The 21,765-nt window shown below is 38.7% G+C and overlaps 2 protein-coding genes across 5 annotated transcripts; both read right to left on the reverse strand.

Annotated features, from left to right (window-relative positions):
- Positions 1-1,415: 1,415 nt before the first annotated feature.
- Positions 1,416-7,042, reverse strand: myoz2b (myozenin 2b). Of its 3 annotated transcripts, XM_046417575.1 has the most exons (6): positions 6,902-7,042; positions 5,666-5,782; positions 3,960-4,126; positions 3,359-3,452; positions 2,493-2,655; positions 1,416-2,409 (listed from the first exon to the last, which is right to left on the reverse strand). In XM_046417575.1, exons 2-6 carry the CDS (start codon positions 5,745-5,747, stop codon positions 2,184-2,186), a joined length of 732 nt encoding a protein of 243 aa, XP_046273531.1. In that variant the 5' UTR covers positions 5,748-5,782; positions 6,902-7,042; the 3' UTR covers positions 1,416-2,183. The 3 variants fall into 3 exon arrangements, with proteins under 3 accessions (XP_046273531.1, XP_046273539.1, XP_046273546.1); XM_046417583.1 differs by lacking the exon at positions 5,666-5,782; XM_046417590.1 differs by lacking the exons at positions 5,666-5,782; positions 6,902-7,042 and adding an exon at positions 4,422-5,550.
- A 1,275-nt stretch (positions 7,043-8,317) lies between these two features.
- synpo2b (synaptopodin 2b) lies at positions 8,318-21,150 on the reverse strand. Of its 2 annotated transcripts, none has more exons than XM_046417612.1 (4): positions 20,944-21,150; positions 16,195-16,913; positions 13,881-15,217; positions 8,318-9,854 (listed from the first exon to the last, which is right to left on the reverse strand). In XM_046417612.1, exons 2-4 carry the CDS (start codon positions 16,886-16,888, stop codon positions 9,318-9,320), a joined length of 2,568 nt encoding a protein of 855 aa, XP_046273568.1. In that variant the 5' UTR covers positions 16,889-16,913; positions 20,944-21,150; the 3' UTR covers positions 8,318-9,317. The 2 variants fall into 2 exon arrangements, with proteins under 2 accessions (XP_046273568.1, XP_046273558.1); XM_046417602.1 differs by having other exon boundaries at positions 13,158-15,217.
- Between the last annotated feature and the right edge of the window lie 615 nt (positions 21,151-21,765).

The following is a 21,765-nucleotide window of genomic DNA, read 5'->3' on the forward strand; positions in this document are numbered from 1 at the left end:
TCATGCCCCATCGCCAAGTGTTCATCACCTGCTGCTTTTCCTACTTCCTTTAAATTTACAGTGCTGTGTGCTATGTGCAAGTATGTGTGTGTGTGAGTGTGTGTGCATGTGTGAGTGAGTGTGTGTCTGACAGTCCACAGCACGCCGGCCAGCCTGTGAAAAATAGTGTAAATTCACTTTTCGTGAGTTGTTACACTGAGAAGCCCTCCGTGATTCTGAGTCCAAGACTGAAATCTGTTTGAGAATAATAAACGGGCAAATCTTCCATCGCAATTATGGAGGAGGAAACAATTACTAAACAAATATACTGTGGCTGTAGCAGGTTTAAATAAGACATTACCATTATTTTCATGCAGCTCCTGATGTATTCAGTGTTGTGTGTGTGTAGCATGGCCAACCTGTCCATGGGATGAGTATCTGATCTTTTCTATCCAACAATAGCACTGAAACCTCCCCTGAGACACATGAAGATATATATATAAAAGGCCTGAAAAGAATGAGTCTTCACATTTCTCCCTCTGAAGGCTGCAGTTCTGTTCAGATGAGCTGTCAAACTCAACTGTTCTTTAGGTTATTTTGGGAGTCGTTTTTTTTTGTATCCGTTTTATTCTTCTTTTTTTTTTTGTCAGCGTGTTGTAGTTCAGCCTTCTCTCTAAAAGTGACTTAGATAGACTTCCACCAGCTATAAATATCTACGTGTTGCCACCAGAGTCAGTAGCTATGAGGAGTTTTTACGGCAAGTTTTAGTTCAGTTAGGTCTATTATTATCAGGCTTTTACGTGATTGTCACAGAGAGACGGCCTCCAACTCACAGCACGGCCTTAAAATAAAACGAGATTTACATGTTGAGGTCAGTGTTGGACACTCCTACCATGACCTGCTATTGCTGTTGTAATTTGTGATAAAACTCAGGCAACAACATAGTCAGCCCTCTAAACTTTCACGCGTCTTTTTGGGTGAGGAACAAAAATCATAGCACGCACAGCTACTGTATTAATTCATTTCGCATGATCCAAACTGATGTTTCTTATCGTGACGGGAAGGAAACAAGCTGAAAATAAATTCTCTTCATCTGACTTAATGGATCTCTCACATGCCTTTTCTCTATGCAAATTCTTTGGATGACTGAGGTTTTGGAGATATGATAGCCATGTATTAAATGTGCAAGTGAGTACCCACTGGCATTGAATTCACTCATACCAGAGTTTTGTCTCCTGTGTCTCCCCCTCTCTTGTTTCCAGCTGTCTTAAAGGAAGACTCTGTAAATTGTTCCTTCACCCAGGACATAGAAACATACATATGATGTCCATTAAAACATACGATACACAGAGTGTGAGCGCGCAGAAGAAGACAACGTCACTCAGAGATCACTCAGTTATTCGTTTTGTACTCATACACAGTGTTACTACTGCAGGTTGAGATGCTGTAAAGGTTTATGTCCATCTGTGACCAGAAACAGTACAGAACAAACATTTTCTATTCAGTTTCGTTCTCCTCAAAACAAGGCAGGCTTATGTACATCTATTTTCTGTGTGTGTGTGTGTGTGTGTGCGTGGAGGTTACTGTTATGTGCTTGTGCTGTTATGAAATATGTCTGTGTATAAAGTCAACATTAAATAAGAGCTATAAAACATAGTCCTTACTTTATTTTTACAAATCTATACATAAAAAAGTATTTATGAATTATTTTTGTGTTGAATTTGAATTCGATTTACTTAATTGATGGCTTATTTAATCTTTTCTTTTATGTTCTAGCTCCAACATAAAGGTTTTCAGTAGACCAGATCTTTATATATGATGAGAAATAAATAACATTGAACATCATCAGTGTATTTTCCTGTACTATAAGTCTTGTAGTGAATATAATCGAAATGCTGCGTACCAATAATAACTAAATATAGCTCACTGCATGTTCCAGTTGTGTGCCATCAATAAATAAGTGTCCGTCTTTATTTACATTACACATACATCAGTTCATTTGACTATTCGTAAAAGTAGCTTTGTTTTCAGTATCACTGGAAACTCTTAGACCTCTTGAATTGTGTGTTCACTTTGCTATTTACATGTTTTTCTTTCAAAACAGTTTTTTTTTTTTTTTTGTGAATTGTGACTGTGCTTCTTATTGACTGTTTTGCCCTCATCACAGGCTGCATATGTTGCCAGATTACATACAGAAAGACCAACTACAGATCATCAGACTCAGGGACTTTGACGGGCTCCAGGGTAATAGTGGGGAGAATCAGATGGGTGCCCTCAGATATCCATCCCTGGGCTGTCCTGTTGAAGGATGCCCTCTTCATCCTCGGCTCCTGCAGCTCTGGGTAACTGGGCGGGTTAAGGTCCACCTCAGGGAGCTTGAATGTGATGACTCTGGGAGCTTTGTCGAAGCCGCCAAAAGGAGTGGCAACTCTGCAGTTGACAGGAAACAGGAGTGCAAATGAAGAAATTCTTTGTTGTACCAGTTTTCTTAAATGTGGTCATAGTTTTCTCACCGGTTGAAGCATTTGTACTCAGGAAGGTCTGGCCGTGGGTGTGGTGCTGGCATTCTCAGTTTGAGGCTCTCGGCGAGGTTGGGGTCACTAAGAATCTCCTGCTCCCAAGGGGAGTGGTAGGACCTGGGCATCACTGAGGCATTTGACTTCTCTGCACTTGTGTCTGTCAAGGAGCAGACAAAAACAAGGAGAGACAAGTGAGAAGATTACAACAAAATGATCTGACAGTTTGGTTTGCAGTTATGGGTTAATACTGAGTTTTCTTTTTTTGGGGGGGGTATAAAGTTTTAGAGTGGATGGGATTATGAATAGAGACTGTACTAAGAAAACACTTACACAGGCAGACTGAGCTGTCCATCACTGCAATCTGAGGCCTTAAAATAGCACATAGTTGAAGTGTGCACTCATATAAAGTGTCGACATGGGATGACACCCTACCGGGGCGTTTTAGAATAAGAGCTGGGGCTCTGTTGGCTATTGAAATAGAATTAGATAAAGCTTTTAAAGCTGCACAGGTTGTTTGATTAATCATAGTTACATACATCAAGCCATTCAGTTTAGCTGCCACAAAACAAGTCAAGCTGTCATGACTGTATGACACCAGCTGTCGTTAGTATGACAGTTCAGTCAGTCGCTTACATTTGACTGTGCAGCAGAACAGCTCAGTTTAAAAAGCGGTTTGACAGTGAAAGAAATGGTAGATATATGAATGATTTTTCAATGGCTGTATCCTCATTTTGCCCTCTTTGCACATTTATTGAGATGTTTATGATTATGATGTGTTTGAATCCTGAGTACTGTTGTAAATCTTAATGTCCCATATGGGACCCACATGAACAGCCTCAATAAGAGAACAGCATCATTACCTGAAACAGTGCTGTTTTGATTAGCAGCATTTCCATCAGCCGGTGGGTCCACTTTAATTTCCACAGAGTGTGTATTCTCAGTTAAAATGTCATTCTGCAAAACAGAATAAAGTACAAGACATGTACTCAGTTTTGGTTATCAGTTGCGTGACAACACATCCGTGGCTCCTCTTGTCGTCCCACCCGCACTGAGATATGCCCGTGAGCACTTGTAACTACATTGTGTACACACACACACACACACACGGAGAGAGAGACAGAGAGAGAGAGAGACATCATCTGCACTGTAGGCACTGATAAACAGGGGAGCAGCTCCTCAGTGAAGTGCCTGAGCAGCCTCTCAGAGGATTTGGCTGGAGGATGCAAAAGGCACGAGGCACATGTCTCTGTTATCTTCTATGTGTTGTAACATTTCTTTCAAACATCAAGAGCACATTTCCTGAAAAATTTGCTTGATGAGTAATACACAGACAATTTTGACATTTTTTCATACAAACGGCACTAACGCCAAAACTCCAGACAGTGAGAGGATAAAAGTGCTCAGCATTTGTAGTTATTCTAATATTTAAAGGGACTAAATAACACACACAGGCTGACTTACATTTAGCTGTGCATTTGCCTCATTTTGGATACTTTCAAATGTATATTTCTCAGATCTCCTCTGGCGCATTTTGAAAAGCCGGGACCCTCTGTTGGAAAGCAACGATAATTCCTCCAACATAATGTCTTTAGGAGTGCTGAGCTTCTTTCCGAGATCCATTATGCCCCCTGTCAGACAAAAAGCACATTATTTCACTAATATTTACTTATATAACAGTATATCAGAAACAGAAACACTTACTTATGCCAACATGTATCACTTAAAATTTTATTATTTTCTTTATAACCAAGCAAAAAAGACAAAAGTATGCAACTTCTTCAGGGATCCTAAAGGCCCCAGGTTTACAGTGTGTCAGTCATCGGAACTGGTATGTATGTTTTATTGGCAAAATTGCAATATAATAATTGAACGTTTCATTCATGTATAATCACCTGAAAGTATGATTCATTGCGTTTTTGTTACCTTAAAATGAGCCTTTATTATCTAAAGAGGGAGTGAATCCTCTTCCAGTGTTGGGCTGCCATGTTTGTGCAGTAGCCCTGAACTGACAAACCAAACACTGTTTTCATGTTTTTAGCTGCCACCTTAAGGGAGAGTGAGATGAGGGGTGTTTAGTTGGTTGCAATCTGCAGTCACACTGCCACTAAATCTGACACACTGGACCTTTAGGTGCAATTTTTTGTGGCTGTACCTGCTATTTAAAATGTGTCTCAATTAATGGGCCACATCCTTCAAAGGCTATTCAATGTCGAAGGCTCCAAAAGACAGCAAACAAAGCTGAGTTGAACACTTAAATGCTAGTCTTGGGTTTTAACTCACTCGATTAACTAATGACACAAATGTGATACAAATGTTCAAAAAAACAAGAAAAAAAAAAAAACAAATACTATGATCATTAACTGCAGCTGTCAGGGTTAAGAGGTGACAGGAGTGGTGCTTGGTGACACAATGGTAACTGAAGAACAAGTGACATAAGCATGAAATTCCCCACAGACCAGACACCATCTTATTTAGTTCGTCCGAAGGAAGTGGCCCGTGAATTGAGACAGAGATTGATGAACCTCATTCTAGATTGATACTGAGTTTGCATGGTGCAAATTCTTAAATAAACTGTGTATAATCAAATTATGACAAATTAACTTGGGTAAAGGGTGGAGGAATATTGGTAGACAATTTGTTGTTTTCTCAGTGCCCCAACCAACAGAAGCTAATCCAGCCCTGTTTTTAGAGCTGGAGAGCATTGGATGGAGAATATAAATATACATACAGAAATGCCCCCTGGTATCACTTTGTCAGCTGAATATGTTGAAGGCAGTGTCCATAAATGACATCAAAGGTGTTAAGAATGTCATTTTGTCCATTTTAATAATCTAAAAAATGAGTTATCATTGTACTTGAGAATTACTTGTGGATGTACACCATGCTTCCTCATCCACCACTGCAGACAGAATGTACCCCAGCTGTCACAAACCTTCACATAACAAACGTCTACACAATTGGCCTTCGCAACTTCCCTCCCCTCTCCAGAAATAGACTCTTGAAAAGGACAACGACAAAGGATTAGCCACCATTGGTAGTAAATCATTCCATTAGCTTATTTATGGCGAGTGCTGGAGAGCAGCCCTGACACTTTGAACCCAGATCAAAATGGATATTCTCTTGCAGCAGAGCGTTTTGTCCGCTGAGCCTCAGCCATAACATCATACCATTGGTACCATGGACCTCTTGGCAAATAGCTGCTGCACACTTCTTCCTCTCTCCAGTTGGCATTGTACAGAATTGTGACATTGTGGCTGTGGCAAGGTTGGCAGAACTCAGGAGTACTGGAAACACATACAGGACACAGGATGTAGTTGTTTTGCTCAAGTCATAAAAAAAGTTTTATTCCTAAAACTGACCCCATTGAGGCTGTGCTTAACATGACAGGTTACAGCTGAGCACTGATTTTGCTGTCTGATGTGCGAGTGTAGGGTCGTCTTTCGTCAGAACCTGAATCTGTGATGTTTGTCAATATGAAACAGAAAATACTGAAAAGGTGATGAACGCAAATCAGGAGACTGATTTCATTTTCTGTTACATAATATATTATTACAGCATTCGCAGTTTTTTGAGCTTATGAAGTATCCCCCTTTTGCTGCCCTCATCTAGTGAGTATTTGAAGGTGATTTGAAAGGTGCCGTGTTAAATTAATCTGCCATCTCAGTGTTTGCCATATTATAACAACCTGTGCAGAGGTTAACAAATTATGATGTGTTGCATAATCCTAAAGCTCCGTTGTACTTGAACTTGTATCATACATACACGATTCTTATATCTGAACTCGTCACTAGATCAGTTATTGAGTATGTGAGCTAATGTTGGTGGCATCTCCCTTTACTGTTGTCACAGGATGAATTACTCGTGTAAAGGTCAAGGGTGAATATTGTGTCCTAAGTCTGTAGGGGTTGCTGGACTGTCCAGCAGTACAGAAAAAAGTGGTCAAACGTATTATCCAAAATAAGATTTTACATTTACGGTTGCCAATGCAATCCACCATATTTAGTTACCTTATCCAATGTAGAACATAATGCTAGATGTAACTATAAATATATTTAATGAGAAAAAAAAAAAAATCAATTGTGCCAATCTGTCACCTTTGCAGTTATGATATTTGTCCCAATTTTGAAATTATTTCCATGCAAACTAAATCAAAAGCAAAACAATATAATTCTAAAAATAGAATAAAGATCTAATTAACTGCTCATTTATTGAATTCCCAATAGGTCATATGAATATGACTCTTCTAATTCATAGACAATAAAAAAATACATCTTAGTTAGCTGCAGCCACATTTATTTTATTACAAAATAAGAGTGACATTCTTGGATATTCTAACGTAACTTGAATATAACTTAAATATACCACACGTTTACAAAACACACCATGATGAGGCTCGTCCATACCTGTGACGGGATCCCTACTGTGCAACCTGTATCCTTGAAGGGGAGACCCAGAGCCTCAGGGGTCAACCTACAGTCGGTAGTTTGATCTTCCCTGATCTTCACACTCCTGGACACTAAAGCCAAACTGTGAGTGTGTCTCTGTGTCTGTTGTGAATGGAATGCAGCTTACATCAATAGGCTAATTTTAACCTGCCAAGCACTCAAAACCACTCTCAAACACCATAGGGCAAGGATAGCAACCAGGGAGAGAGAGAGAGAGAGAGAGAGAGAGAGAGAGAGAGAGAGAGAGAGAGAGAGAGGATGGATCACACATGCTTGCCAACTGATGTTCTTTGAGGCATGGACTCCCCTCCGGAGACATATCCCCCTTCTTGTGTTGAGTCCTCAAAGTCCGGATGTCTCCATGAGTTGATGTAACCTCTGAGGCTTTGAGGCAGGGAGGTCGTCACTGTTGGGCACAGCCGCTACTCATGCACTCCTCTCTTCAAACTGACTTTGTGTTACCGTGTTACTGTGCGATTACTGACTTTGGATGACAATATTCAGACAGTTAGGGGAGATAAGGGGAAGTTTCATCAAATACCCAAGATTTTTTAATACTGTAATGTCAGAGTAACCTGGCAGCCACACCTGTTGTCATACTTCAGACAAACTGAATATTTAGTCTCTTGCAAAATTTATAAAAAAAAAAAAAAAAAAATTTAGAAACTACATTAAAATTTAAAAAAAATTAAATTTAAATATATATTATTTTAATTTAAATCAAAAATTTTAATTTTTGAGACAGTATAAACAATATGGATAAGTTTTATAGACTGTCAACATACACTGTATTCTAATTTTAAAAAGGAATTAAAATGCATGGTCTGAAAGAAAGTTCATCTGTGCTAGAATGCTTACTTTTTTTTTAATACTAGCATAAAGCCAGGGAAATTCAAGAACAAAATTAAATTAAATTACAAACAACACTTTCAAGACATGTCAAGCATTTTCACAGCTTTTAATTTTGAGCTTGTGTTTTAAAAGGTGCAGTTACATTATACTCAAGAAAATCATCAAACACAAGGTAAAAGTCCAAATCATTGAACCTCATATGCAAGAAACAGTGCTAAACCAGTGGCCGAATACACGGATCTTTTGACTCCTTAACACCACACAGTGTACGATCAAAGGTGGGACACTTCACAAATTTATGCACGCAGGATTTATTTCCCTTGGCTTAAAGGAGCATAAGCAATTCTGGAGAAAGATAGATGGCTGGTCAAATAACTCAGTTCAGATCATAACACACACAGAAGGAGTGTGACTTCATTCTCTTCTCAGGGTGCTACTACTCCACTAAATCTTAGCACTGCTGCTATATTAATGTTAGTAATCTCATATATATTTAACTTTTAAAATACATGTAATCACAGCAAGAAAAAAAAAATAATAATAATAATAAAAACAACAACCCTGCATCTATTTTGAGACCAGTGAGTGGAATAAAGTCATTGTTAAGTTGTAACACACACTTCCTAAAATGCACTGCAGCTTCTTTAGAGCAGAATGTATGAACACAGTGATACACAGATGAATAGAAATATCCACTCCTTGCACATGTGTGCCATCACAATAGTATTGACAGAAAAGATTGACAAAAACAAGAGGAGTAACACCTGTAATGTTATTGCTGTATGAACTAGTCAAGATGTGAAAAAAATTACACAACACCAACCTGACGAAACTGCAAGGCCACAGTGAGTTTTAAAGCCTTAGTAAAGATATATAACTAAAAAGCCACACACTCATTTCTCAGCAAATATTAAGAACTGACAGTTTAAAGTATTTTCAGTGAACAACAGCACTCCTCTTTTGTTTTAAATAAAGCAATCTGCCACACATTTCTCTGATCAACTTTCAATTTAGCTCTCAGCAACACACTTTGCTAAAACTTTTCTTGACCGTAGTGGTCCATTTCCCTCCTAAATCAGCCTGCAATAAATGACTAAAACATTCTGATCACTTAAACACAACTGCAAAAACTCCCATCAGTGCTTATCAGGATAATATCTCATTAGCAACACAGCACCGAAGCTACAGTAAGTTGTTGTGCCCTTCAAACCAAGTGAGCACTCATAATATGATAGTGACTTTTTGTGACCAATAACTTCCATTAACAATTTAAATTAAAGGTAATAATTGGTCTGAAATATGCCTAAGACCTTTTGGACAAATCTGAACTAACACACACCAACGACAAACTTTTTCATCACAATAGAGGAAACATATTCCACCTCTTTGTGCCAAATGTACTTTTTTGTTTTTCCATATATACTTTGTATGATCTTCTACACCACATATCATTTATTTAAAGAAAGGAAGAAAAAAAAAAAGCATATTTCTCTTTTGTATGACTAACCACATCTTAGTGATCTTAACTTCTCTGGACTGCACTATACAAGGGGGAGTACTTTGTTGGACTGGAGCCCTGTACCATGTATCCAATACTGACCCTGCTGGCAGACCTTAATGGCTGGGCAGGTCTGAAGGGAGGCCCATAGAAGGCTGGTTTCTCAGGTGAAAATGTCCTGCTCATGGACGGTGCCTGGAAAGCTGGGGCCGCATGGTGTTGAATCATACTGACAGCTGGAGGATCAAGAGACACCCTGCGCTTCCATTCAACTGGAGGCTCTGGCAGAGATCTGCGGTGTCCAGCAGCTATGACGTTAGAGGCAATAGATGACGGGTGGCTCTTAAACACAAAGGCCTCCTCCACTGAACCAATCGGGCTTCTGGATGCTGCCTCCCATGGTGACAGTGGCTTGTACACCTTTTCTTGAAAGGATGTTTGCCTCTGTGTAGGTAAAAATGATGGCTGCATTCCAGGTGTGCTCACAGGTGACAGAAGTCCAGGAGAAGTGAATGAATCCAGTCGCTTGGGCAGGCTCAGGGAGCGGCTTCTGCCAAATCCCTGAAAGAAAACCTCATATTAGCTGACTGGTGGGCCAGCTGTGCAGACTTTGCTGCCACCCTCTGGCCCGGACAACTGATCATCTCCTAATTTGTTAATGAGTTGTTTTACATTAAATCTTAAATTTTAGAGGACAAAAGGCCATAAAAATCATGATAATAATAATGGTTTGTATTTTTTGCACATTGAATTAATCAATTATTTTGCCTCTTAATGAACTTAATTTTTTTTTTTTTTTTTTTTTTTAGCATTTTTTCTATGGAACTGTTGATTTTGGATACACACCTCACACTATCTTTTAAAAATCCTGGATAAACATAATCTTTTTCACTATTCTTTTGTTAAAAAAAATCCCTGAAGATTTTTGATTTGTAGACCAACTAGAAGATTACAGAATAGAAAGTTATAGAATTATATCAAAAGTCCCAGTCCATGATATAAATACATGGACAAGAGCTTGCGTAAATGTCTTGAAGCAGCATTTGGCACATTAACAAAAATTGGAAATACAAGAAAGATTGAGAAAACTTACCTGCTGTTGGTTTAAGGATGTTAAACTAAGGAAAGTGGCAATTTTATTACGGTACATTGAAAACATTGTATTGTATTAGAAATTTTGCTTGGAACTATATCTTTGCCAACTTGTTTCTATTTTATCTGCTTAAAAGGGGAATCCACTCTAAAATAGAACATTGTTAAAGGCCCTTGACACGCCATGAAGGTGTTTTCACTTATTCTGGCTGACTTGAAGGCAAAGGTACAGCATTCCATGTTCCAGTTTTTGTCTGACACTGACAAGACCAAAAGAAGTGAAATAACTTTTAATATTTGAACTACATATCAAAATATGACCAAACAAATGCTCTCTGAATCCCTTGTCTTGAGCTCTCAACATGAAAACCAATTTTTGTTTTGTTTTGTTTTTTAAAAATTCATTTTGGATTTGTATTTAAGCTGAACATCTTATGCTTTGTCAAGTGCAGTTTGAATTAATTAGGGATAACTGACAAGTTCACAAAGGCTTTCTTTTCTGTAGTTTGCATGTGTTAGTTAACAACCACTCCCTCATTATTAGCTTATCTACCTAGCAGTTCAGGTATGATTTCAACAATTTCAAGTTCTTGTCTTATCTTATCTTATCTTATCTTATCTTATGATATAAACATTTAGCAGCCAGATTGCCATTGACAGGATCACCACTGTGATCCTCATTATCTCTAAGACAACAATTTCCAGAATGTTTGAAATCCAGAAATGTCCCAGACACAGCAAAATAACCAAATAGTCTAACATTCATAATATTATCATTTAAGTATTATTTGCATAATACAATATATTATAATATTACATATATTTCAATATTTCTTTTATTTAAAAAAAACAACATATTTAAATGACTTACAATACAAACATACTTTGTACTGAGAGTGAGTACTGAGTGGCTTTCAAGAAATCATCAGAAGAGCAAAATGTAGATTCTACTTTAGGGTAGATTTCCCCTCAATAGACTATGAGCACCATCCTACACTAGCTTGCCAAAAGTCTTTTGAGAGTCAAGATCATAGTTCCAGACTTTCCACACATTCAGAGCTAAAGGTGGACTGATGGAAATTCTGTGAAAACAAGCAAACACAGTCCAGTCAAGTTGAAACACAAAGACATACACGTCAGTGACAGTGTTAACCTTCAGCAATTTATCGTTTTATAGTGATAGGAGCAACAAATAATTGAAATTTGCCAATAACGTGGTGAATCTTAGGAAAGACTGATATTGCTGAAGGCAGTAAATGATAAAATTCTGTGTGAAAGTGTGAGGCAGTGATAGAGATAAAGGAGGAAAAGTGGGTGACTATGAAACAGTTGCAATAGTTCAGGAAAAAGAGAACAGAAGCTCATGACACACAAGTAGAAGGAAAGAGAAATTTAATAGTATGATTGTGCTGAGTACAAGAAGTGCAATAAACAGTGATATGTTTGAAAGACAGAGACATAGAGACAAACAACATAATCACCCCTCCCCCCCTCACTTTTTCATTTTAAGTTGCTACTGGTAATGTGAATGAATACTGGAATAGTCAAATCTCTATGATAACTTGCTCATATTTACATCAAGGATACAGAATGTCTGATGACTTTATTGACAGTTATATAACTGGCCATGACAGACAGTTGAATAAAAAAGAGAATTTTTTTTTTTTTAGTTGTCAGGATTGTTGATCACAACTAACATTAATGCTTTTAGCTGTTGTGATGCCATAAAAGTTTGGAATGAGACTGAAGGAAATGCAAATTGTATGCATCCAAAATAACAAAAAAAAAAAAAAAAAGAAAAAGAAAAAAAAAGAAGTGCATAGACATTTTTCCCCAGACACGCTCAATGATTAAAAATATTAGAATATTCTGTAAATGTAATTGTAAAAGTAAGTTAGTGCTATCCCATTTGCATATTTAACTTAAATTTAAATTTAATAAATAAATGCATCAGTAAATGTTATTGTGTGTAGTTTTGGGGTTAGTGGTGACTACTGTTAAATGGAAATGCATGTCATGTATGTAATCTTATTTCTCACAAAAGAGAAACAGTTAAAGAAAGAATAACAACAAACTAGACACATTCACTGGACACTCTCTGCACACATTATTGCACGTGTAATAGCACTTCCTGAGAATCACTCAACATTATTTAATCTCGTATTTCCTTTTTCAAGCACACATGTACCTACCAAGTTTGAGGTAGATGATATGTGCTGAGTTATTTATTATTTATTTAGGTTATATTTAATTGATTTACAATTTTAAGCTGGCTCTGCTGTATATTCATCTGCCTTCTCACATGTTGCCAGTTAGATATATTTTTATAGCTTATAGCTATAACCCTAATTATACAGTGCAAACGCCTATACACGTTAACCTGTCAAGTAAAATTTTAGATGCTATCAAGTTGCAGATGTAATTGTGTTCAACATAGCATGACCATATAAAGTATTAGACAGAATGAAGCATAGCAACAGGCCTCCACTGTGGACCTGTCACCATTGGTTTCTTAGCAGAAAATTTTGGCCGAGGTGCCATTTGACGTGCACCTCTAGCAATAAGTGATGCAGGCGAAAAAGCTGAAGCTATGCTGTCACCAATAGATGACTGTTGGGAGGATGCGCTTGTGGGTCGGGCACTTGGTGCTTGCTTGTTGGTTATGTGATGAGCTGCAGTTGTGAGAGTGTGCTTATCATCCAAGTGCTTGTCAGTTGCAAGAGGCTCAGCTGATCTTGTGTTTCGGCGGTCAGAAGAATTTTGGGAACTTACCGATACAGAAGACTTAACAGGGACTTCTTCCTTGCTTTGAACAGCAAGCTTGGGGGCATTATAAGTAGAATGAGAAGGGGCAGATCTATGTTTGAGGCTTTTGGTAGCCTCAAACTTTGATGCTGGAGTTGGTCTGGGGCTGGGGCTTTTGGCCTCAGGGACCGCATCATATTTGAACAATGACGAGTCCAACTGATAAGGCTGATGTTTCATAATATCTAAGGTGTTGAGGTGCTTTTGGGCTGCCTTAGGTTTCTCTTTGGTCTTAGGCTTTATTTTGGGGCTTGTGGATGGGGGTTGTTTGGTTGCTGATGGAGGGTAGAAAGGAGCAAGAAGCGGATTGTATGATGAAGGAGGTGGGGCACGAACATTGGAAGAATACCTCCAATAGCAAGGGAGGGATGAGGTTGGGGAGGGCGATCTTGTTTTGTTGGCTTGCACCGTTTCAGCATCAACAACAAACTTCTCCATACGGGACTGTCTTTTGGCAAACAACTCTGCACCTTTTCCTGACATAGTTGGACCATCACCAGACCGATTAATACCTCTGTCTGAGACTTGACCCTTTGGAGAAGCCTGTGATGTCTTGGGTGTGTGGATGTATGACTTCCTTGCTTGTGGTGGGCAAGAAGCAACTGAGTGCGGAGCAATGTCTGACTTACTCCTTGAAGGTGAAGGCGGGTGATGAGGGCTGTAAGTTGGACTGCAGGCGTGCATACTCACAGGGGATCGTGGAGGCTGCTGACTCCAGCTATTTGTGGTTGGCTGAAGAGGAAGTTGAGAGGATGAGTTGACCGGAGCCCAGGCACTGGCAGGTGTCTGAAGTGTTGCCTGAGTTTGATCTGATGCCCAGTGGTTGGCCATCTGTTGAGACTGAGTCCCATCTTGCTGCTGTAAATAATGTTGAGTATGGGGTGCTGAAGGACTATGAGAAGGTTGTGAAACTGGACTTCTTGATGGAATAAAGGGCTCACAAGAGGGACTCCTCCTCATCCAAGGTGGGCAGGATGGGTTGATCGTAGGTTTTGGAGCAACTGGAGGGGGATTTTTAAGTTTTATTGTTCTGGGTTGCATGAAGTTACAAGCTTCAGCACCTAGACTAAAACAGTCCTCCTCTGACTCAATATAGGACCTTCTTTCCCCTTTGTTTTGAAGGTTAGGATCCTGTGCTATCATGGATGACTGTTTATTAGTGGCTTTCCGTTTTGACTCTGGTAGAATGCCTGTCTTGATTGCTGGCACAGATATTCGTTCATCTCTTGAGGCTATGATGTCTCCAGTTGGGGACCAAACCTGGGGGCTAGTATTTATAACCACAGGTACTCTGAATCTCGGTTCATGCTTCTTTGTCACTGGAACTACACCATCAGGTGTGACAGGAGCAGTTGTTCCATCTTGAATTCCTGGGAACGGCTTTGCAGTTCTGTTTGGTACCAAGGATCTTGACACATTGGATAGGTGGTCTGTCTGTTGAATATTTTCTTGATATGCTACATCCTGTTTGAAATTTACATCCATGTAGTTGGCCTGATCACTATGCCCATACATATCCTGAGTGTCATAAATGTTGTGTGCTTCTGTACGTTCGGATCTTGTCAATGTCTCCACAGGTATTCCTTTACTCCTCAGCTCTTCATGCTCTGCCACAATATCATCCATCCGTTTGCGGCGTTGGGCAAACATCAAAACACCCTTCCCTTTTGTTTCTGGCAATGCTTCCATTTCTCGAACACTTCCCCAATTCAGGCTCAAATTATGCTGCTGATGATAAAGAGAATATTCCTCCTCTAACTCAGATTCACTTGTTGCCACAAAGTTATACCCAGCTGATGTGACTTCTTCAGTTTCGTGCTGTATTTGGTCTTCACTGTCAAGCTTGTTATCACCAGTCCCGTAACTCACAAGTGTATACTTTTTGACCCTCTGGCGACGTTTTTTAAACAGCAAGGCTCCCTTATTTTGAGGGTTGGGTGCATCAGTTAGAAGCCGAGCAATTCGCTTACATTTAGACTTGTTCTCCTTGACCTGTCTTTCTGATTGGCTTTCGTTGCGACCGATCCCTGAGATGAAGAGAGAGAGAGAGAGAGAGAGAGACAGAGAGAGAGGGAGGCAGAGAGAAGGAGAGAGAAGGGAGGAGGGGGATGAGGAAGATGGAAACTTTTTTAAAAATGTATAATCAAACAGTAAGCAAACATTATTTTATTTTGATCTTTGTATTTTCGATCCATCAGTGGAAATTTAAGAAGATATAGAATTTAATTGATCAGTACCTCGTTAAAGTCAACTAACTATTGAACAGATACTGGAATTATATTTATTTAATATTGAGAGGTTTTTTTCATGCAGTAAGTTGTTATTTGATCTCAGTTTGTAGATGAAACCAACCATTATCATTATTTGAAGCAAGCATATTATTAACAAGCAAGAGAAAAGTTGGAGTCGCCCCTGCTGAAGCAAGCACACTAATAAAAGCATCATATTTATTTACAGCTAACTTGTGGGGGTGGGGGTGTAGGGGGTCCATGAGGCAAGAAAAGTGATCAGCTCACTTTCCATTGCAGTCAAGCCTTACGATTGGAAAAGGGATCGGGTAACAGGCCAAGGGGACATTTGCTGGTGTCTGTCAAATTTGTTTCTGCCAGCCTCATCATATGGTCATATTTTATTCTTATCCTGGTCTGACTGTTACAGCCATGGGAATTCTCCCCCTGAGTCCACCTCAAATAGACCCCATGTTACAGTATGAAAATAACCAGCAGCCATAGTGCTTTGCACAAGTTATTTGTCCTTTTAATGAAGTATTTTGCTTCAAATGACACCTATAACATCACAGGCAGAAAACTGAAGGTCATAATCAAAAGTTAATCAGTGCCTCAGACTGCCTTTAAAGCAAACACAAACACTTATTTCTTAAAGTATCATGCATATTTAAAAAAATAAATAAATAAATAAAATAAAATGATATGCTGTACAGTTTGCACAACTAGCTTCATGTCCACTGGAAAACAGTGAGCGAGACTAGAAGATAGATACTTACGTGTGTGCCTTCCCCTGTGCCTGTTCGGTCTGCACAGATCTGTGTCAGACTCCGAGTTCCACCTCTCTGCCTGCTCAGCAACCTCGTCTGAAATTCCAAAGAAGACAGAAGCAGGAGGTGCTTCACTACTCCCTCCTTCCTCTGAGGATTCAACTCTCCTGTTCCCAGTCCCTGTGCCCTGTCTATTACTGGCTCCAAGGGGTTGTTCTGTGGTCAGGGTCAAGGCCAGGGTCATTTCAGCAGCACAGCCAATAGAGGAGGAAGATGACTGGGAATGTGGCAGTGATATCTGGTCAGCTTGGGGCTCGGAGTCAGGATGATGTGGGTGTTCGGACAGTGATGTTGGTGAGGTCTGGATGTGAGGAGATTCTGTAATGGACTCTCTTGATTCACTAAGGTAGATGTCGTCCTCTTCTTGGTATGAAACATCCTCTTCACTTCCGCTAAGTTCAGGCAGGGACTGTTGGTCACCTGCAGATTCCCAGTTTTGTGACTGAAGGTGTTCAGGGGAACTGAGGTCAGTCTTTGGGATAAGAGCAGGCTGAGGATCTAAAGGGTAGTCTACATCACTGGCATCATCTTCATAGTAGGACTCTGCCAAGGACTCAGACACACAAAGTTCCTGGGACCCATCTGAACCTGACCAAGGGACCAAGTTGTCATTGTTGTCTGGGTCTTCAGGCTCTGGCTCCATCTTGAAGGCTGTTTCACAATAATACCTTAATTGAGACAAAGACAGACAGCTTCAGGCCTTTCCTTTTAAGGATTAGGATTAAGATTATGACATTATTTATCATTTTAACAAACTTTCAGTATTAAATGTTATATCTACAAAATATCCCATGGAATAATCTCTACCTCGACTAACATAAATCTAAACAGAACTGATGACTATAACTCCTTTTCATTTTCGAGTTTACTGCTCAGATCAAGATATTTCAGCATTAGTACATTTTGTAATATTTCTAACTGCCATGTAATTGTGGTAGTTATTCCTATCCCCAATAGGAAGTGCAGCTTTTCTTTGGCAGTTGCATCAGGGCTGCCATTGCTCTAAATGGAATGGTATGTCATATCAAGGGGGAAACAGCATTCACATCCAAGAGTATAAGCAAAACAATTGGGTGGCTGTTTTCCGAACTCTTGTTTATACAGCAAGGTTTCTTGCCCCTCCTCTGTTCTCATCTGTCACTGCAAAAAATATCAGCACTGCAAAAGGCTCTCAGCATTTCCATTTAAGAACTAAGTCTGTGAGACTATTTGTTTTGCACATAGTAGAAAGTCTAGGCCTCCTACACTCTCACTTAAAGTCTGTGTTTATTTTGTTATTTAAGTCGATTTTATAGCAACATTTAATTTATCAAATGCACCACCAAATTATACTCAATTATTGCATCAGAATCACTGATAGAAAGTATTCAATTAATTATCCAAAGTGAAAAAGCTGTCAGTGTTTTTCCACCAAGTTTATTATTTTAGTCAAACTGATTACATTCAGTAGTTTTGCTGAATGATATGAATGAGTATATATGAGGAGAAAATAATGCCTTCATAGCCTAATATGAAACTGCAAAATTCAGTATAGATATCCTGTTGAAACTGATCACATTAGTGCAGACAGTGTTAATCTACAGACCAGGGTTCAGCACAAAGGGAGGTTCAGCCTATTTGGAAAACATCAGGGAATCAAAAAAATGTGGTTTTTACTGCAAACACAAACCTTTTGCTCTAAAACACATCATTACCGGACATCCACCAAATGGTGGCACCATAACACTGTGTAGACTGTAACATGAGTACACTTTCACAAATTCACCTCCTGACTCTTCACAAGATTTAAAAAAGTTGTGTTATTATGACCTGTAAGAACTTCACATTGTGTGGTTTTACACTCCAGAATTTATGTTTTCGGTGTATTTATAAAATATTCCTTAATTTCAGCCTTTCAATGAACAGATTAATGGTGTAACTCATAAAAGTCAGAAGTTTTAGTGTAGAGAGTTGGAGATTAAAGCTATTGGCAGGATGTCACTATGAAGATACCAACTTCCTTTCTTCAGCAGATTCCTTGCATAGAGATGAAACACTACATAACTGCTTTATGCACCCTGTAAACACACACAACTGAAAGTTCAAAGAGTTGATTCATTGGGAAATAAACAACCAAAACAACTCTTTAAATGGACTCACTGTACCCATTTTTAAAGCCTTTAAAACATAATCTAACTAAAGACACTCAAGGAAAATATACTGAAAATTCAAACAAGAAGAATTTAAGCAACAGCTATTAAAAATTTTAAGGCCATGCAAGCAATGTCACAACTAATGGACAGAACAAACAATGATTTTGCTATTAGATCTTTTAAAAAGTTGAGTGAAAAGGGGCAAAGGTAGCAGTAGAGAACAGGCAATTTAGTCATCAAAATAAAAAAAAGAGTTTATCACAGTATAAGCTCAAATGTCCACAGTAAATTTAATATTAACCTGCTCGGGAATCATCAAAAACATTCTGATACATTCATCAATTGCTGATCAGTGCAAATCCAAATAATGTCATATCAATCTGGTCAGTCATTTTTTTTGAATAAACTGACATCGCCAGTCATCATCCGTAAGTTAGAATTTTAGATGAGTTTAAATAAGTCCTGCTTTGCTATTTTTTGTTACGAAACACCAAGAAAACTGTCAGGTTCGGACTCAGGCAGGACTCAGACGCAGAGCAGGTCAGGACAAGTGCAGACTTTAATAATGACGTCTGAAATAATTCGCTTGACAGAGTGAAAAAACAAGGCTATGAAAATTTATGAAACATTAACAACAAAAACAGAGAAAAGGAAACTAAGACCTGCTATGAAAGATTATGGACAAAAGACGCTCCCAAAGGAGGAATAAATCTACAATCTACGATAATAAATATAACAACAAAAAATCACTCTAAGAAGAAGAAAAACTATGACGAAATCTAGCTAGAAACTAAGAAATGTACAACAAAAATTCACTCTCAAAGAGGATAAAACAGGAACAGAAAACAAGGCAAAGGCAAAGCTGTGGCTGAGGAAAAGCTGGCATGATCGCATGGGGACGAAACACACTGGCACAAGATAGGGGAAATGCAGACTATTTGAACACATGGAGGTAATGGGGAACAGGTGGACACAATCAGGTAATCGGGAAGACAATCAGACTGTAAACACATGAGGCAGGGCATGTGACCTGAAACGAGAGGGGAGTTACTTTTCAAAATAAAACAGGAAATGACAAGACAAACCCAAAACAAGACAATACCTCACCGTGGTGTGACAAAAACTGGCCTATAATTTAACATGTATTTTTAATAGCTTGTATGTGCCTCATAATTTGTGCAAAAATTTGAATTGTAGTATTTTTGATTGAATGAAAGCTTCAGTTTCATTTTCAGCTCCATCTCTATGTGTAGGAAGGGAAAATGTAATTTTGCAATTCAAAAGGACAAATCAATGTTATTGTTTTCATGAGGTTGATCATTTCAGCCAATAAATTCAAGGTTTAAGGTTTAAGGAATTTACAATTAGACCTAGTTATTACTTACATTCCCAGATAAAATACTGGCTGATCAACAACAATACAAGAAAACTCCAAGGCACTCTCTTATAAACAAATAAAATGCATTTATTGTCATGGCATGGTCACAGTAGACCTAAAACAAATTCAGATACACGTCGGCATCGAGTCTTTGTCAATGAGTCTGTTGGCTGATCAGATTTTTGTCTGTTAATTGATTGACCCTAATGTCATGTACTTGTCCATTTGCACTACAAACTGAGTTGCCATGAGTCATATTTGTATTTGAATGGAACAGCAGGATATCTGCTCAAGTGTATAAGGAATGACAGAACATCAGTGTTAACAAAGAAAGCAAACTCCCACCATAAATAAAACTGCAGTGACAGCACACTCAGTGATTGCTCACAAGCAGTTCAGGCACACAGCATCTGACATAGCTGTATGTATTGCCATCCTTCTGGACTGGCGGCTCAAAGGCTGTTGAAACCTCAGACAAAATGCAGTAGACTACATAACTTTTGTTGCATTTTTACTATACAATTATACAAAAGCTCCTCTGTCACATGCAGCTCCATGACTGCTACAAGCTTCAGACTCTTGGACCCTTTGTCCTATGGCCATGCTTCTCTTCACACTTGGTTCCACTTCATTTTAACACTAAACCATCATCAAGTCTTTGTTTGGTGTTACGGGAGCTTCTGTTTCCTAGTATGGCAGTGATTTCAGAATGTTGACTTATTGCCATGGAAACACGGAGTCAGCATCCTTGACAAATGAGTGAACTCTTGGTCTGGGGGATGACCCGGGGAGTACTGAGCTCTAGCAGATTAGATGTTTCCATGCCATTACATAATTAGACCGTCTTACTTCTACCACTTATGAGAAACATGCACAAAAGTCTTACAACAGAACAAAATAAATCAAATCTACAGCTGAAACCATTGTTAACCCAGGTAAATGTTGCCTTTAATAATTTCTATCGACATTTAAATTTCACAGATGTTAGTGATGTGATACTAAAATTGATATTAAATATAAACCAGTCATTTATGACTACACAGAGAGGTGTCATCAAGTCCAATAGCAGGAATTGAGAGAGTCTCCTTGAAAGAAATGTGGAATATTAGGGTTATTAAGTCTTCACTGACATATAATTATAAAAGAAAGGTGGTCTTAAGAAGTTGAAGGAAATAAGGAACTACTTACACTACTCACAGCATTCATCCCTGAAGCGAGTGTAAAAGACAAAAAAAATGTCCAAAAAAGCCTCGTCAGTCAATATGCAGCAGTGCAGGTTTCACATCCTGCTGGTTTCAGTGCAGGACCACAGAAAGAGAATGGGAGCACTTGTTATGGGCTGCAGAGGGTTCAGGTTACCTACCCACTTGCTCGTAGCGTAACTTTGCTCATTCATGTATGCTACAGTATTTAAAGAGAGAGAATACAAAGTATTCCTCCCCACAACCCTCCCCGGAAACAGCTCAGTCAGCCGTTCAGCTTTGACATAATGAACTTTCAAGATATTTTAGATTGATCTTAAATGGGCTTTTAGCTTGATATCAATGCGGGGTTTATGCTTTTGTTCAGGATTTCACTTAACAAATGCTGATAAAATAAGAAATTGTCTCAAACAGTCAGCACAGATATTCTGAGTATTTTCAACCACTACAGTTAGAAGATGCAGCAATAATCATTTGCTCACTGCTCTCAAATTGGCCTATGAAATAGGGTTAATAAAATTTAGGATAAAATTACACATTATAAAATTGCTGTACAGTAAATAGAAGAAGTAAGACTGATCTCTTTGACAGGATGCCCATACATGGAACTAAATCTGACCTGAAACTCTGGTTGACATAAGTATTATGATAAGGACAAACTCCCTTACTGAACCACAGCTACAGTATGGGCCCATTCAGTCATTATTTCCAGAAGACACATATTTAGATTCATAGTCTACTAAAACATGTCATTCAAGTTCAGTCTTTGCACTCATAATAATGTTGTGCTCAGTATGTAAGACAAACC

The sequence above is a fragment of the Scatophagus argus genome, chromosome 2, assembly GCF_020382885.2.
Source record: "Scatophagus argus isolate fScaArg1 chromosome 2, fScaArg1.pri, whole genome shotgun sequence".
NCBI lineage: Eukaryota > Metazoa > Chordata > Actinopteri > Scatophagidae > Scatophagus > Scatophagus argus.